The 15,655-nt window shown below is 55.1% G+C and overlaps 4 protein-coding genes across 4 annotated transcripts; 1 reads left to right on the top strand and 3 right to left on the bottom strand.

Annotated features, from left to right (window-relative positions):
* Positions 1-1,753: 1,753 nt before the first annotated feature.
* On the top strand, positions 1,754-2,785 carry E0L32_011704 (uncharacterized protein; the record flags this gene model as incomplete). The annotated part of the gene is made up of 5 exons (XM_031134463.1): positions 1,754-1,844; positions 1,947-1,994; positions 2,195-2,353; positions 2,445-2,545; positions 2,624-2,785. 5 exons carry the CDS (start codon positions 1,754-1,756, stop codon positions 2,783-2,785), a joined length of 561 nt encoding a protein of 186 aa, XP_031000128.1.
* Positions 2,786-3,356: 571 nt separating this feature from the next.
* On the bottom strand, positions 3,357-3,959 carry E0L32_011703 (uncharacterized protein; the record flags this gene model as incomplete). The annotated part of the gene is made up of 1 exon (XM_031134462.1): positions 3,357-3,959. One exon carries the CDS (start codon positions 3,957-3,959, stop codon positions 3,357-3,359), a length of 603 nt encoding a protein of 200 aa, XP_031000127.1.
* A 1,195-nt stretch (positions 3,960-5,154) lies between these two features.
* Positions 5,155-6,858, bottom strand: E0L32_011702 (uncharacterized protein; the record flags this gene model as incomplete). Its single annotated transcript, XM_031134461.1, has 3 exons — positions 5,155-5,975; positions 6,079-6,516; positions 6,735-6,858. 3 exons carry the CDS (start codon positions 6,856-6,858, stop codon positions 5,155-5,157), a joined length of 1,383 nt encoding a protein of 460 aa, XP_031000126.1.
* A 2,564-nt stretch (positions 6,859-9,422) lies between these two features.
* Positions 9,423-10,595, bottom strand: E0L32_011701 (uncharacterized protein; the record flags this gene model as incomplete). The annotated part of the gene is made up of 5 exons (XM_031134460.1): positions 9,423-9,488; positions 9,565-9,648; positions 9,718-9,750; positions 9,816-9,863; positions 9,939-10,595. 5 exons carry the CDS (start codon positions 10,593-10,595, stop codon positions 9,423-9,425), a joined length of 888 nt encoding a protein of 295 aa, XP_031000125.1.
* Positions 10,596-15,655: the final 5,060 nt, after the last annotated feature.

Below are 15,655 nucleotides of genomic sequence, written 5' to 3'. Positions count from 1 at the left end.
ATCTTAGCTACGATCAAGTCAACCACCATTGCTCAGCAGCGCCCATCACTTACTGCTTACATAAACCCACACGCTTCCGATCCTACGAAGTAGTCTTGCCTCTTGGGATCAAGGATCGTCACATTAAGAGATGATTAGGACTAGTAAAAAGAATAGTAGTCTCTAGTTATACTAAATAAAAAGAACTTCTTAAGACCTAAAGATACTAAGAAGTTTAGAAATCTAACTAGAAATTAAACCTAGACCTCCTACTAAGAAAGATAGGTATCCTATTACTAAACTATTAGAACTACTTATAGAAAGTACTATACTATTATTTCCTATATATCTCTTTCTATTATTATTTAAGAGAAGGATAAAAAGATTAATATCCTCTATAGGGATTGAACCTATAGAATCTCCTAGTCTAGCCAACCTAAATAAGAAGCTAATAAACCTAAGAAACACCCTAGCTAAGACTATTTAAAACTATATCTTAAAGCTTAGAGGCATTTAAAACCTAGTTTAAAGATCTAACTAAGGTTTAAACCTAAGTCTTCTACCTTAGAAGGTAGGCATCATAACTACTAGACTATTAGATTAATTATTAGAAAGAGTAGGAGTTATTCAGAGCTATATAGGATATACCAGAATATATAAGAAAGGCATAAGAGTTAATAGTAAGAAGAGATAGTCCCTATAGGACCTCCTGCCTAATATATATCTATATTAATATCTAATATATAGTTAAATAGGCCGGAAGTGACTAATTGGTCTTTAACACCAAGTAAAATCATTAATTTCCTATTTAGAACATAGAAATAGCTTCAGATCTCCTGGAATCCCGGATTCCAGAGATCTAGAGGGGTGTATCAGAAGGGGCTGGTCCACTAAGGACAACCCCAGGGCAAATTTAGTATGTAGAGCTGTCTCTGCCCAACCATACCGCTCTTTAGGGCCACCTCAAAGGGCCGGCGGCCCCCTGGCGGCCTTCCCCTTTTCTCTCTTAGAATTAGACACCTCAACGAATAGAATTCGATTGATCCGACCCTTAGTTGACAAAAGTAGGTAGTTTGTATACTACCTGATGCAACGTCATTGACCCTGATGAACTCAGTCTTGCAGCCTCAACAGCTGTCAAAGACTCTTTGAACACTCGGACAGACCGGCTGTGTGTGCTGGATAGAGAATAAACAGACTGTTGTCAGAAGGCTTATTGTCAGACTAAAAAGAGAATTCCCTAGTAGCCTTCAGTACCGGATACCTTTTATGTCCAGCCTCTGACACTTATAGCACGCGCCTCTGGGAAGAGCCATGGCTCGTTCCACAGCCATATAACTAAGTAACTCAGGTACCTTACCTCTATGCTGCTGTACATACATACTACTATACCTAAAGTTAAGTACCTACCTTAGGTTCTGTATTCAGCTTCGTGCACCATGTGTGTGTTGCAGCTATGCGGAGTAGTGAGTGGCCAATGAGGATGCTCGAGACCGAGATGACATGACTTTTGGCAGACCGGGATCACGTGCACCTGGCCTGGTCCGTTGCTCTACGGAGTAAAGTACATGAGCAATTCCCAAAAAAATACCATGGTGTGGCCCGTGCTTCACTCCCCCCCGAAACTCACCCCCCAAAATCATCATCAGGCCATTTCCCTTCCGCGCCTACAAATCCCTCCCTCTCCTCCAGAACCCCGAATCTCTCCTCCCTCTCCAACCCGCCACCGAGACACCTCTTGACCTCTCGACCGCATCAATTGGTCTCTCGCACAATGTTTTTGCAGCGCTCTGCCATCGCCGTCGCCCGCCGGGCCGCCGTCGCCCCCGTCGTCCGCCGCAGCTTTGCTACCTCGATCGTTCGCTGTAAGAAATCTTTCCACTCTGCTCCAAGCTCCCGGCCGGCTGCTTCACCACCCGGCCCTGACGAGGCTTGCCTAAACTGACTCCTTTCTTCCTCTGCTATAGTCGATGCCGTCCCTAGCAACACCTCGACCAAGGTGAAGGGCCTGTCCGGTACGATACCATACTCTCTCCCCATTGCCGAGCTGTTACCGACCCACGATTCCCCAAAACATGCCATGCTGGTGGAACCTCATTCGAGCTACGCTACGCATGCCGTTCTCGACGACCAATTGACATGTTGACATTGTCTACTCACAACCAAAGAGGATGCGCGCAAAGGCTAACCAGAGCTGTTTTCTTCTGCAATATAGAGATCAAGACCTCGGCCGACCTTCTGGGCCCTGGTGCCAAGCCCGGCACTGTTCCTACCGACGTCGAGCAGTCAACCGGTCTGGAGCGCCTCGAGATTATGGGCAAGATGGAGGGTGTCGACGTCTTCGACATGCGACCTCTCGATGCCTCCCGGCTCGGTGAGTTGGGCCCCCCCCCCTCCCATCCGGGCACCCGCGCGCGCGTCGCGGATTGACACTACGATTGTGGACTGACTCTGTTACGATACAGGTACCATGGCTGACCCGATCCGCGTCCGTTCCGCCGGCGAGGAGCAGTACGTCGGTTGCACCGGCTCCCCCGCCGACTCGCACGTTGTCAACTGGCTCGGCGTAAGTGTTCTGACCCTTGCCGAAACGCATACACACGTGCCCATGTACTAATCCGTGTGATTTCTTTCCCGAATGCAGATGTCCCGTGAGCGCCCCATCGAGCGATGCCCCGAGTGCGGCAGCGTCTACAAGATGGAGTATGTCGGCCCCCAGGATGACGGCCATGGCCACGGCCACGACCACCACGGCTACGAGGAGCCCAAGACCTTTGCCGACTTTGTCAAGCCCGAGTACCGCTAAGTGGTTATGACGGCACGGTGTTTGGTCTGAACGGAGTAGATGAGAGCAGTGCAGCCGGCACCACTGCGGTGCGCGAGGCTTTGGTGGTGCAAAGCAATGAGTATGGAGTCAGCAGCAGATCTGCAGCGTGTGTGTAGAATAGTCCCGGGCAGTGGCAGCTGTATAGATTGTTTTCTATGTTAAGGTGTGATCTACTCAATCTTTTGAAGCAATCCCCGCTGCCGTGACAAGGGGCGCTATCAAGGCTGTGTGCCTGGCTCTGCAGTGCCTGTGCAGTGTCGTGAGCTCTGGCCGGGTTGGCGTGCCGTAACAGCACGCCTTTGCGCCGCAATAGGTTACGCCTGACCACTCATCCGTCCTTGGGCAGATCGATCCCATCCAGGTGCGATGCGGAAAGTCGCAGTCAGCGAACCTCGAGCCCGGCTCGGACCCTGCCAATACCGATATCCAAGGCTGGGCCGGCTTGTCGACATGGCCCTGGCGCCGCCATTTTTCGGCCTGGTGGTCTGCAACAGCTGGCAATGTAGATAGAATGCCGAAAAGCCGGTGATTCACCCACGGCTTGCCTCTCTCAGTCTCCATCGGCGTCGCCAAAGCTCAGTTTGATCTTCTTGGCCTTCTTCTTGCTCTTGGGGGTCTTGTCTCCCTTGGTCTCCCTGCCGGAACCGCCGTGCTTCTCTGGTCGTTTTCCTTGCCCCGCTTTTCCTTGCCCGGCATGCTTGCTCTCCGGTTCGTTCCGTTCTCCCTTTCCCTCCTCCTCCTCCTCCTGGGCGTCATCACCGCCGACAACCCTGCCGACCTTCCTCTTCTTGCCAGCGCCAATACCGGCCACCCTCTCACCCTCCCTCTGCGCATGGGTCTTGCCGTCCTCCTCCGCCGCAGCAGCACCAGCGGTGGCACCACCGTCCTGCGGCCCTTCCTTCCTCGACACGCTCCCGTCGACGCCGACCGCGACGTCGCTGACCACGTTGCCCTCCTCGTCGAGCACCAGCGGCGCGTCCTCGCTCGCCGAGCCCCTGCGCCTGGCCGCCGGCCGCCGGCTGCGCGCGGCCAGGATGGGGTCCGGCCCGTCGGCGTCCGAGGGCGCGTGCTGCCCGCGCAGCGCGGCGAGAAAGGGCGGCAGGTTCTGCGAGTAGGACAGGTTCTTGGACGTGATCTTTTGAGACGAGGACATGGCGCCCCAAATGTAATCCGTGCACGTGGGCACGGGCACAGAAAAGGGTGGGAAGGAGGCTCCTGGCTAGATGGCCCCGAGTAGATCGGCTGGTGCTTTGTTGCAGAGAGATAGACGCAGCCGAGAATACTTTTGAAGCGATGAAGAGTCTGGGAAGCGTGAGGGAAGGGGGGGAACAGAGTATTGCAGCCGAACAGCGATACTTCTCGGTAGTACTCGAACTGGAGCTCTCCCTCTCTCTCTCTCAACTTGACCTCCAAGGTCTCGGATGCAGAGGCGTTGTGTACCTACTTAGGTAAGTAGTGAAGGTAGGTAGTACCTTAAAGACTTGTAATAATTGGCGGCGCTGATTGGGCGGCTATTGGGCCCTGACTGTAGTGGGGTTAGGTACATCATATACCTGTACCGGGCCTGTAGCTACAGCTGTGGAACCGCACTTGTCACCCAGATGTTGAGCCAGGCCAGGGTCGGGTTTCAGCGCCGTTTAGACTTGCATCCAAGATGAGAGGTCGCCCAACTTTGATACAACCATTTTGGCATCTCAACTACAAGGCGCGGCACGCGAGGTCGTCGACCGTTCTCGCGAGAACCCGAAAAGGAATCTGGGGATGCCAACTCGCATGAACTGCATGAACTGATTTCTTCATCTCGTCCTACGCAAATACATACTCTCAGGTGTATATACACATGGATCACTTCATCATCTGTCAGTGCTTTTGCGAATCTTCGTCCAAAGCGACGAGAACAAGCTCTTTCCAAGCGACACGGCCTTGCACAGCCCTCGCACTCACGTCGTTGCTTTTGATAGATCGTTCAAAGGAGCGGACGGCCCAGAGAGCCATTACCTCCCTCCCTCCTGCGTACCTGGCATGCTTCCATCAAGCTCTAGAGCTCAGATGAGGCATCATGCCACATCAAAGCTCCAGACCCCTGTACCAGTTTGGTATTACATGTGTCGAGGCCATTAAAAAGTTTTGTTCGTAAATAACGGAGCTCCGCCAACCCGAGAGCCAAGGAGGCGGAATAAAGTATATCAAGGAAAATAAACCAAACCATACCCGCATGTAGTCGACCGGAAGAGCCGGGGAATCGAAAAGACGACAGACCATTAAAAGACAGACACCGGCAGCAGTATGCAGTTTATAAAAAGAAGGAAGCAGCTCCATTGGCCACAAGACATTGCACGAGGCACAGCTTACAGGAGCAGCATGCCCGCGAGCGCAACGACGGCAGCCAGACCGCTCGCGCCGAGGATCCTCTCCCCGCCGAGCTTCTGGCCATCGCTCTTGCCGCTGTTGCCGTTGCTGTTGCCGTTGCCGCCACAGCTCTGCGAGAAGCCCGTCGATTCGCACTTGGGGCCCGAGTCGGTGCCGCTACCGCCGCCGCCGCCGCCGCCGCTGGAGCCGCCGCTGCCGCTGCCATTGTCATTCCCGGCAGCCGGGCCATTGGTGCCCGGGCCGGTGCTGGTGCCGCCGGGGACGGTGTTGGGGGTGGCATCAGACGCGGAGCCGCTCGAGGTGCCCGAGGCCTTGTTGCCGCCCTTGTCCATGTCCACACCGGTGCCCTGGAAGGACTTGAGGATGGTGGGCTTGTCACCGTCGATGACGGTGTCGTTGGTGCCCTTGGCGCTGTTGTAGGTGTAGGACGTGCCCGTGTTGGTGCCGGGGGGCGACTTGGCATCGAAGCACTTGACTTCGATCTCGCCAAAGGTGGCAAAGTAGTAGCCGTAGTTCTTGATCTCGGCCGAGTTCCAGTCGATCTTGCCTCCGGCCCAGTCGACGGTCCCTTTAGCATTAGTGTCGGCGCCGCCGGGCCAGATGGACAGCTGCACACGGGCCGGGGTCTGGGGGTAGTCGTATTGGTTGGTGGTCGCGTTGAACGTCTCCGACTTCTTCTTGGTGCGGCCGACCTTGCCGTCTACGAGCCAGGTGATCTGGTCCGGGGTCCACTGGATCTCGTACTCATGGAAGTTGTCGTAGGTGTTGGACAGGCCGGTGATGTTGCCGGAATTGACATCTAGACGGGCGCGTGGGTTAGCTTCAGCTCTTGTCTCGGGGGCCCGATGCTTCCGCGGCGGCTCGTCCAATGCCACGTCTCGTTCGAGACTTTTGATACTTACAGCTCGGGATGCCCTGGTAGTAGTAGTTGGTCTGGGCAATGTCCAGCTCGGTACCAACAAACTCGTAGTCGATCTCATCCTTGACGTCGCTGAGCAGGATAAAGGCGGTGACCACGCCGGCGTCGCGCGAGGTCTTGAGCTTGGCCTTGACGCTCCCGTACCACATGTAGGTCGAGCTAGCGAGAACGGTGCCGACAGACTTGGCGGGCATGGTCAGGAGGACGGAGCCGTCGAAAAGCAGGGGCTCGCCCTGGGCGACCCAATCGGCCGTCTTGGGGTCGCCCAGATACTTGCTGACGTCGACGATGCCGTCCAAGCTGGTCATCGGGTACTTCTTGCTCTGGCAGACGGGGGCGGGGACGCAGGAGTCCAGGGTGTGGGACATGCGAGGATCGCAGCCGCCGAGGCAGTAAGCACCGACACCGCATTGGCCGTATTCTTGAACAAGGGCGAGTCAGCAAACGGCCGAGGGCTAGTACGATCAGAGGAGATATGTGCTGTGGTGCCACCCCAAGGTGCAGCGCTAGCTGCTCCAGCTCGTGCGATAGCAGCACAACAGCATCGCACGGGTCCCCTTGTCGGCAGAGGACGAAGGACGACACCGTCCCAGGGCCATGGGGTCCAGGTCAAAGGGGATGTTGAGGAGTGAAACTTACGAGAGCAGCAGGGTGCCGATTCAGGGCATTTTTGCGTAAGGGAGCAGGTAGGCTGGTCGGCAGCGAGAACTGTCGATGCGCAGCCAAGTAGGGCGGCGCCCACAGGAAGCACCGATCGGATCATGTTGGTCGGAGAGAAACGCGAGGTTAGAGCTCCGATCGGAGAGATGATGGCAGAGTGCTGTCTGTCCGGGGGTAAGCGATGATGGCCCGAGGAGGCACAAGATGCTAGAGTTGTGGTTATTCCCGCTTGTGTATGGACAACGGGCCGTCGGCGATGGCTGGAATGCTGGAATGCTGGAATGCTGGAATGCTGAGATGCAGGCGGGCGGCAGCAGCGCAGAGGAAGTAGGTGAACAGTCGAGGTCGGTCGTGGACGCGGAAGATGATGATGATGGTGATGATGATGATCGCTAGAGACCTTCCTTTGTTGTCCTCTTTAAACACACAAGTTGGGAGCGAGGGGAGCGGGTGTGCGCGTCCTCTGTCGACGCCAACGAGACGACGATACGACGAGGATGGCGAGCCCAATTAAAACGAGGTAATAGGTACAAGATTATGCTGGCTGTTTCTTTCCGAAACAAGAAGACCGGGTGGATCTGCTCCGTCACAGAACCAAGTTGAGGCTGCGGCTTTCAGCGCGTCAAAGAAAGAAAACGAATCCAACAGCTGGGAAAGCAGACGCGAGAGAGGGGAGAAAAACGAGAGGTTTGCCAAAACGATGGACAGGACGAGGTGGAAAAGATGGGGGTGAAGGTGAAGAAAGCCTCGAGGTTTGGTGGAGTCGCACTTCCAAGGGGGGGGAGAGTAGGTCTGTACAAGTAGTTATTAGAAGGGAAAAAAGAAAATCACTCCAGCTTCCAGTCAGGCCAGGGAGTTGCAAAGGGCCCAGGGGGATCACTGGGGGTTTACGAATCCACCCACCAAGCCCACCCTGCCTCCCTCCACCACAGGAGGGAAAATCTGCTTGGCGTGCGTACGTAGGCTCGAGGTAGGTCTACATGGCCCTGTCATGGAGTCCATGCCTCTTTTCGCCTAGCCGGCATTGCAGGATGCCAATCCATATCCAAGTTTAGAATGGTGGCAACCAAACAACAAACGGCCTGAGCCTTTTCGAAGCAGGTCACGCCACGCGGGAACACTGGATGTTGGGCGGTGCGAGGAGATGCTACAAGTACGGAGTCACGTATCCCGGTCTTCGTGCTCACAACAGATCGAGGAGAGGCTCCAAAGCACCTGCGGCAGCTCCCTGGGCCTTGCATCGTCTGTCCATCCTTGCAGTCGCGAGCAGGTGTCAACATCTTGCACGACAGCCATCGATCGTGCTCCCGCCCGCCAATCCAAGGTACTGAAAACTCGCTCGGTCCTGTACCTAACCTACCTTACCTACAATGCTACTTTAGCTCCCTAGAGTACCTAGGTAGGTACCTACAAGCAAGGTAGGTAGGTACTCTGCAGAAAGGCGAGCTCCAGCTCGCATGCGCATGCCGCATAGCAGCACATATCCAGACGGGATATTTGATATTAGGTTAGGTAGATACTGACACACAACTGCATTGCCTACGGCTTTTGGTCATCTATGAATTTCCTTGCCTATGGCCAGCCCGCCTCGTCAACCTTTCTCTCGTATTGTTTCACCAAGTGCGAGGCATGAGCCTCCAGATCAGGGGAGGTTCTTGGTGTGGGGGAAAGGGAGGGGGGTTCATTAAAGCTTGGCTCTGTAGTCTCATGCAAGCGCCGCCACGCCCGCCCACTTGGCTACCTTACTCCGTACCTTACCTCTACTTGTACATTTGATATGACCGGACCTGATACGAGCCCACCAGCCGACCCGCCAGCCCTTTTCAATCTTGTGGAGAGAGAGGGATATTTGTTGGGTATGGACCATTTACCTTGGGTAGATCGGCTTCCAAGACCACCGAAAACAGATCACGATCCAGTGTAGCTCGCCCACTCACTTCTCTTGTATCAACACCTTTATTACCCAGATCCTCACTTTTTCAGTCGCCAGCTCCCAAGCCTAGTCATAACAATGGAAAAAGCAGCTTTCCCGTCCCTCTATCTTCCATCGCGCACAAAAATATAATTGCCCTACAAGTAGTATCTGGTTTCCTCCAGCATCCGCAGGTGCCCAGAGTGCAACCCTAGACCAGCCATGGCCAGGCAGCGAGTAACACGACAACCTCTCGCGTGAGCATACCTCGTGACCGAGTCCAAGTCCGTACTCCCCTGTAAACCTTGACCTAGCCCCCCCCAACAACATACCAAACAAATCCATACAGTAAAAAGTAGACAAAAATGTCGAGAACCAGGGACAGACGAAAGCCACCGTCGTGCTGATATCCGTCACCGACTCGGGCAGACATTCGATACTGACGTTCCCGTCAGCGCCTCTCCCGTTCGACAACTCTCCTTCCGCCATTGCCTTGCGAGCCTTGTGAAAGCACGAATGAGACGCCGCCACTATCGAGTCAAGAAAAGAAGCCGACAGCCACATGTAAGGGAAGAAAAGAACAAGAAAAAAGAACAAGGGATATCGTTTCGCAGGATGGACGAAGTCGCGCGGCAAGACATATATAGCTTCCGAGTCAGGAGGGAGAACCTCTGACAGGCGCCGACAGCCGTCCATCATAACGCTCGCCGCTGGATGGAAGATGGCTGATCAGGTCGCAATCCGCGGCAGAGCTGTTAGCGTTTTCCAGAGCTCGATTGGAAATGCTCGGCAAAGTGTTCCTTGGCATATTGTTCGCAAGCCTGTGGGGGGCAAAGGGAAGAGAATGTCAGCATGTGATGGGTATGCATAGAATATGTAGAGTCGAGGACAACGAACCTTGGCCGGCTTGCCGACTTTCTGGCCAATAACTTTCCACTTATTGTTCTCGTACTCCTTGATGGCATTGAGCAAAGCTTGGCTCTGTTGTCTGCGTCAGCACAATGCTGATACAAATGAGGCTCTTCAGAGACAATGAGAAGGGATGCTTACCTCGTCCTCGGCGAACTCTGCATAATGCATATCCTGTGTGGGGTTAGCAGAGGGCAAGCGGAGACCCGAGAGAGACGTCGAGCGGGACAGCGACAAACCTTATACCAGTGCTTCTTGACGCTACCTTCTGTACGAGAGGGGAAAGTCTGCGGAGGGATTCAGTGTCAGTCATCGAGGCGCCATTCAGCCAGGGCCGTGCCTTCCGATGGTGTTGTACATACCTTGGCAATCTCAGCCCAGCTATTTCCCGCATCCCTCATCTGCTTGAGCCGCTGCTCTTCAGCAGGCGTCCAAGGTGTGTTGGTGCGGCTCTTCTTGGCGGGCGGCTGCGACGGCGTAGCATTGGCATCGTCGGCAGCGGGCGCTTGCGCGGCAGGAGCAGTCTGAGGGGTCGGAACGGGGGTCGGGACAGGCACGCTGGTCGGAGCGGCAGGAGTGCCCGGGGCGGGAGGCTGGACCTGAGTCTGCGGCTGCGCTTGGGGAGGGGGCTGCACGGGAGGCGCAACCGGAGATGGCGCGGGGGCAGGGCGCTTCCGCTGGCGGCTCGGCGCGGGCTGCGCTGGGGCAGGGGGTTGCGGCTGAGCTTGCGGGGGCTGCTGCTGCTGCTGCTGTGGGGTGGGAGGTTGGGGGGCATGTTGTGGCTGATGTTGAGCGTGCTGCTGAGCGTGCTGCTGGTTGACGTTCATGGGCGGCTGCACTGGAGAGGGCTGGTGCTGCTGAGCATGCTGCTGGGGAGGAGCACCGTATCGAAAGTCGGGCATGCCATCATTACGGCGTCCCATGTGTTGCTGATAGGGATGGCCAGGGCTATACCACGAAGGGGGAGCGTTAGCAAACGGCGACTGGACTTGAGGTTGCAACTGAGGTTGCTGCTGCATGGGCGCCCTGGCTTGGGGGCCCGGCTGGGTCGCCCATGGCTGCTGCGCTATGTCGGGCCTCGCCTTCTTCATTGATGGCGGCAGAAGACGACCGCGACCGCGACCACGGAGTGCGCCGTAGAGCCGGGGACAAGGCAGCGACGGCGCCGAGACGGGTGTGGAGGGTGGAGGGAGGGTAGGAAGAAGGACAGGGAAAAGGTACGGCTAAGTCTCAGCGGGGCCAAGGTAGGTTGAGTGGGTGTGCGGGGGAGAGGAGGGAGCCAGGCTTTGCAAGAAGAGGGCCGGGAATGATGACGATTTAGTGGTAATGGTTCTGTGACTTCTCGGCCGTGGCCTTTTTTTTTTTTTTTTTTTTTTCCTCCGGGGTGGCAGTCGTGCGGCCAGGCAGGTAGGTGTAGGTACGGTACGGAGAGGAGAAGGCACAGGAGTCCCAAAGGATTCAGAAGGTTGGGACTGTGCGGTGGTGAGGAGGGGAGGGGAGGCCCAGGTACATCAGGTACATATAAGGAGGAGCTTTGGCTCGTCGAGCTGTCGAGCTGCTCGTTTCCCTTGCCTGCTTGGTCGCTCGCTCAAGCCCATGCAGGATGGAAGGGGAGGGGGGGTGGAGTGACGAGAGGCGAAGGTAGAGGAGAGGTAACGGTGGAGAGGGAGGAGAATGACGAGGTGATCAGAATGGGTGGATGGGGTAGAGTATGTATGAATATGTGTCTAGGTACGTTGGATGGGGGTTGGGGCCTGAGATTGGGATGAAGAGGATGGAGGCTAGGATGGCTTGGTTGGTTGGTCGATGCATGTATTCTTGTCCAAGGCTGGACAGCAAGTGACAACAGCGCAGAGCTTGCAATTGCAATCGAAAGCTGAACTGGTGGTGCAGCCAACCCCGGGATCTTGACAAGAAGGAAGGTGTGTGTGTGTGCGAGTGTGTGTGGCCACCGCCCGCCGCCAAAGAGGGAGGTCAAGCCAGAAGTCCAGCAAGGAAGAGAGAGAGGTACATAAAACGGTGGTACTTACTGCATCTCCTGGGGGTGGTTGGTGGAGTTGCCATAGATGTACTCCGGTACAGGGCCGACCTGCCACTGCTCCATGGTGGAATATGTAACTGTGTGCGTCAGTCTGGGTACCTGGCCCATCCAAGGGTCTCGACAAGTATCGAGAAAGCGAACAAAAGAGAATGATTGCAATGTTTCAGCGCTATTTTCCAAACAAATCAACAAAAACAAGGGCCTGGGTGAAATTGGAATGATGAGAGAGGGCCGAGAGACCAATCGAGGGCAGGGCTGCTCAATGACCAAGAGACTGGACTGTCGCAGCTTCGAGTGCACTGGGTGCGCGCTGTCTGCTGCTTGCTGAGGTCATGCGCGCGTACATACACGCACGCGCAGAGATGCGGGCAGCAGCGGCAGCAGCAGCACAGAGCCACAGCAGCAGAAGCAGGATACAGGATGATCTCGACTATCCGGGCGCGCCCGTAGATGCACAGAGCGACAAGCACCTTTCGCGACTGTATTTGGCCCCCCCCTCACTGGCCAAACAGTCTGCGTGTGCATGCCGGCTTCGTCGGCCTAGGTCGAGTCGGAGCGAACATCAGATGGCGATGCGCATCTGCCCGGGTGTTGGAGCAGACTGCGACATCACGCATGTTGTGTGCGCGCGCACCATCGCCATCGATGTCATCTCGAGTCGATGGTCTCGAGGTCCAAGTCCTTTTTTTTTTTTTGGATTGAACATGTCCAGTGACATGCGAGGCTGGGGAAACAAGGGTGAAGGGGGAAAAAAAGGTACTTACTGCTTTGCTATGGTGTATTAAGGCGTCGTGTGCATAAAATGTGTGAATGAGAGATAAATGTGGACTTTTTGGGGATGTCAGAAGGTACAGTTGTACTTGAGTCCAGGTCACCACCAAAGTCTCGAGCAAGGGAAGCTCTATTCTCTCGTCAAATGACAGTCAAAATGACACCGCCTTCCGGAGACGCAGGGCTGGGCGCTTGCTTGCTGGGGGTTTTGCGGGAGGAGAAGAGGATGGAGGAAAGAGCGGTCGAGGTACAGTACCAGGGGCTTAAAGAAGAGGGAGAAGGGAAACAAGTATCGGCAGGAGTGGGCTGGAGCTGGAGCTTTGCCAAGTGGGGAGGGGAGGCCGCGTGAGTTCGCGACAAGGAGGGAGGGAGGGAAGGAGGCGTGGGAGGCAAAAAAAAAAAAAAAAAAGAGTCAGACTGGAGACAGCCTCTGTTGGATTGGCACGATTGGGTGGACGAGAGAGAGCGAGACTGGATGGGTTGGTCGCGTCGACAGGAGAAAACAGAGACTCACTGATTCTGGACGGATGGAGCTTGGAAAGAGAGAAGAGGAAGAGAACGAAGGAAGACTGGGGTGGCTGGTACCTGCCTACCTATCGATCCCACAGTCCCGAAGTCTGGTCTGTAGAGCTGGCAGGTGCAAGGTGGAAGGAAGGTGAAGGGAGGTGGGCTTGGTGGGGCTGCGTTCTTTTGCCTGCGGCCCACTTCTTGGCGGCCTCTGATTGGCAGCAACGCTCTTTTTTTGGCTTTTGGCTGCGTGTTTTGCGCGCTCCTGATTGGCTCGTTTCTCAAATTGGAGAGGCGGTGCAGAGATCAGTCACCCGTTACCTCCTCGTTTGTCTGTCTTTTCTCGCACAACCCGGTCTTTTCCTTTTCCCTTCTTGGTCGCGGGGCTGGCTGATGGCTGGCTGGCTGGCATTGTTCGAGTCGCCAGCAAAGCCTTTCTCCCTCCCCCGGCTCTCACACAGCCAAAAAGTAAGGTTGGTATGTAGGTAATGTAGCTAATCTGGCCAGCCACTGCAAGACAGGACGGGAGTGTGCAGTATTGCTCGTCGCACAGGAACCAGTGGCTAACCCCAACACGATGCTGGCCAAGTCCTGTGCGACCGCAGTGGAATGTGCGTGTGTGCCTGTGTTTCTCTGTGTTGTGTACTCTGGGTGTATGTGCAATGACGTGACAGAGCAGAGGTACCGAGGTAGAGGGTACCCCAGAGCCGCGTACCTAGAGACGCACAAGAGTGGTTACTTCACCTAAGGGCCCCACTGTACTTGTTCGTAGGTACTCGCGAGATCACAATATTGAGGCGTTGTCACTCGCGGACCCCAGCCAAATTACCTACCTCCCTACCTACCTTAGGTACCTAGGTAGGTAGGTACCTACATAAGGTACCTAAGGTAACATAGAGGAGCTACCTATCCAGCAACATGCACAAGTTGATCTAGCTCGAAGTGTTTCATTCAAAATTGGTGTTCTGCGGTTGCCATTACGAGCGGACGCCGCAGACAAAGAATGAGAATGCCATGTCATGGTGTTACTCTGGGGAAAGGAATCACTTGCGCGGGATGGAATGACGACCTGCTATTGCTATCTATTATCTCTTTGCTCAGAGATCTACCCGTCTATCAGCAGGCCTCGGCTTAACCCATCATCGTCTCCACGTGTCCTACATGTATGTCTGGTATTTCAAGTTGCTCGGGACCAAAGAGAGCGTCCAAGAGCGCATTACAGAGTACGCTCTCCTCATGCTACAGTTTAGGTACTTCTGCTCAATACATGCGGACCCGAGGTCATCTCTTGGCACCAGCTCTGGTCTCGGGACCCGCCAAGCTTCATTCCCCGGGTCCTTGTTACCCAGCTGTTCTACGAAGTAGTAGTTCTTTCCAAGTAGACCAACAATCCTTTGACGAGGCCATCCTCCTGAAGGCAAGTGGAAGTCGGAGACCAGACGGTTTGCTTTACGTAGACCTTCCCGAGCTTGATGTTAGACATAAGAGGCCCGGCTGCAGGGCACCATCGTGGGTGGTCAGCCCCAGAACCTACTCCGTAATCTGGTTTTCTCCCATAGAGACATCCGGAGGTGTTGTTCTGCCTCTGAAGCCCTTGCAACCTTGGAACCCTTACCCAGGCGAGCCTCAGGGGCTTGATTTACCGTGTGGGCGGTACCTAACACGAGGCGGCGGCCACTAGCTCTGCTGACAACTCCCGTGCCAAGCTTCACCAATGCAGGCCCGTCACTGGAAAGCAAGCGCCCAACTTCTACGTGCCTCCAGCGCCAGGGTAACCTCGTAACCTACCTAGCCGGTCCTTTGAGGCAAGGTACTGTACTTACATGTACATGCCGTGTTTGCCTGGCATAAGAACCTGCCAAAGAGCCAACGGTCCTGTCTCCATCATCATCCACTACCGAGTACCCTTCTGCTCAACTCGGAATACCACTACCAACTTAAGTTTGGACACTTCCTTACTTTACCTTACTTCAAGCAATACTGAAGGTAAAGCAGGTAGTTGCAGCATTCCAGGACTTCTGTCTCACTCGCACGCCCAGTGTGCCACATGCCTTGCTTTGTTCTATTTGTCCTTCTTCCCACGACACAGGATTATCATCAAAACTAGGTGCGCCTTGAATGGCAGAGTTGGAGTGCTCTGCGAAGCTATGCCATCCGGATCATGTATGCCACGCCTCATTCCAATCGTCAGCTTCCCTTGGATCCAAGGATCTCCGATCTGCCACAGGTGCTGATGTTGCTCCGAGCCCCAGGTGCAGGTGATAACCAACGACAATGATTCGGCCTTCATCCGACATGACAAAGGACTCATTCGAGGTGTGATGGCGGTCAGATTTCTGCGCGTTCTTGACCATTCGTGCTGGTCTATTGCCCTCTTGCTCAGCAGGCATTCACACGGCCTACCCTTTCGTTCCCTCCAGCAACCTGGGCCCTCATCGCAGACTACTGGCAACTATCTTCGAACGCGGGCTCTTGCCATGTTTCTCATCAGCCCAGCACATATGATGCGCTCCCATCCGTCATGAAACCGCCCCAGTCGCACCCCGCCCACGACAGCAAGACATCTGTTTGAGCCGTCTGCCTATGAAGGTCATTTATGCAAAGGGGAGGGCACGGTTGACATGGTTACCCACCCTCTGCCATCCTGCTTCTATTCCAAGACCTCTCACCTGCGTTCTGTTTCAACTCTTGATAGGTTCTCCACCACGGTCCAAGAGCGCGAGCATTTCCAGGATGCGAAAGGAGCAAGACATCAGACGA

The sequence above is a fragment of the Thyridium curvatum genome (assembly GCF_004353045.1).
Source record: "Thyridium curvatum strain D216 chromosome Unknown NODE_114_length_91424_cov_89.811965, whole genome shotgun sequence".
NCBI classification, from domain to species: Eukaryota; Fungi; Ascomycota; class Sordariomycetes; order Thyridiales; family Thyridiaceae; genus Thyridium; species Thyridium curvatum.
The sequence above is the reverse complement of the archived record's forward strand: the minus strand, read 5'-3'. Positions and strand labels throughout refer to the sequence as shown.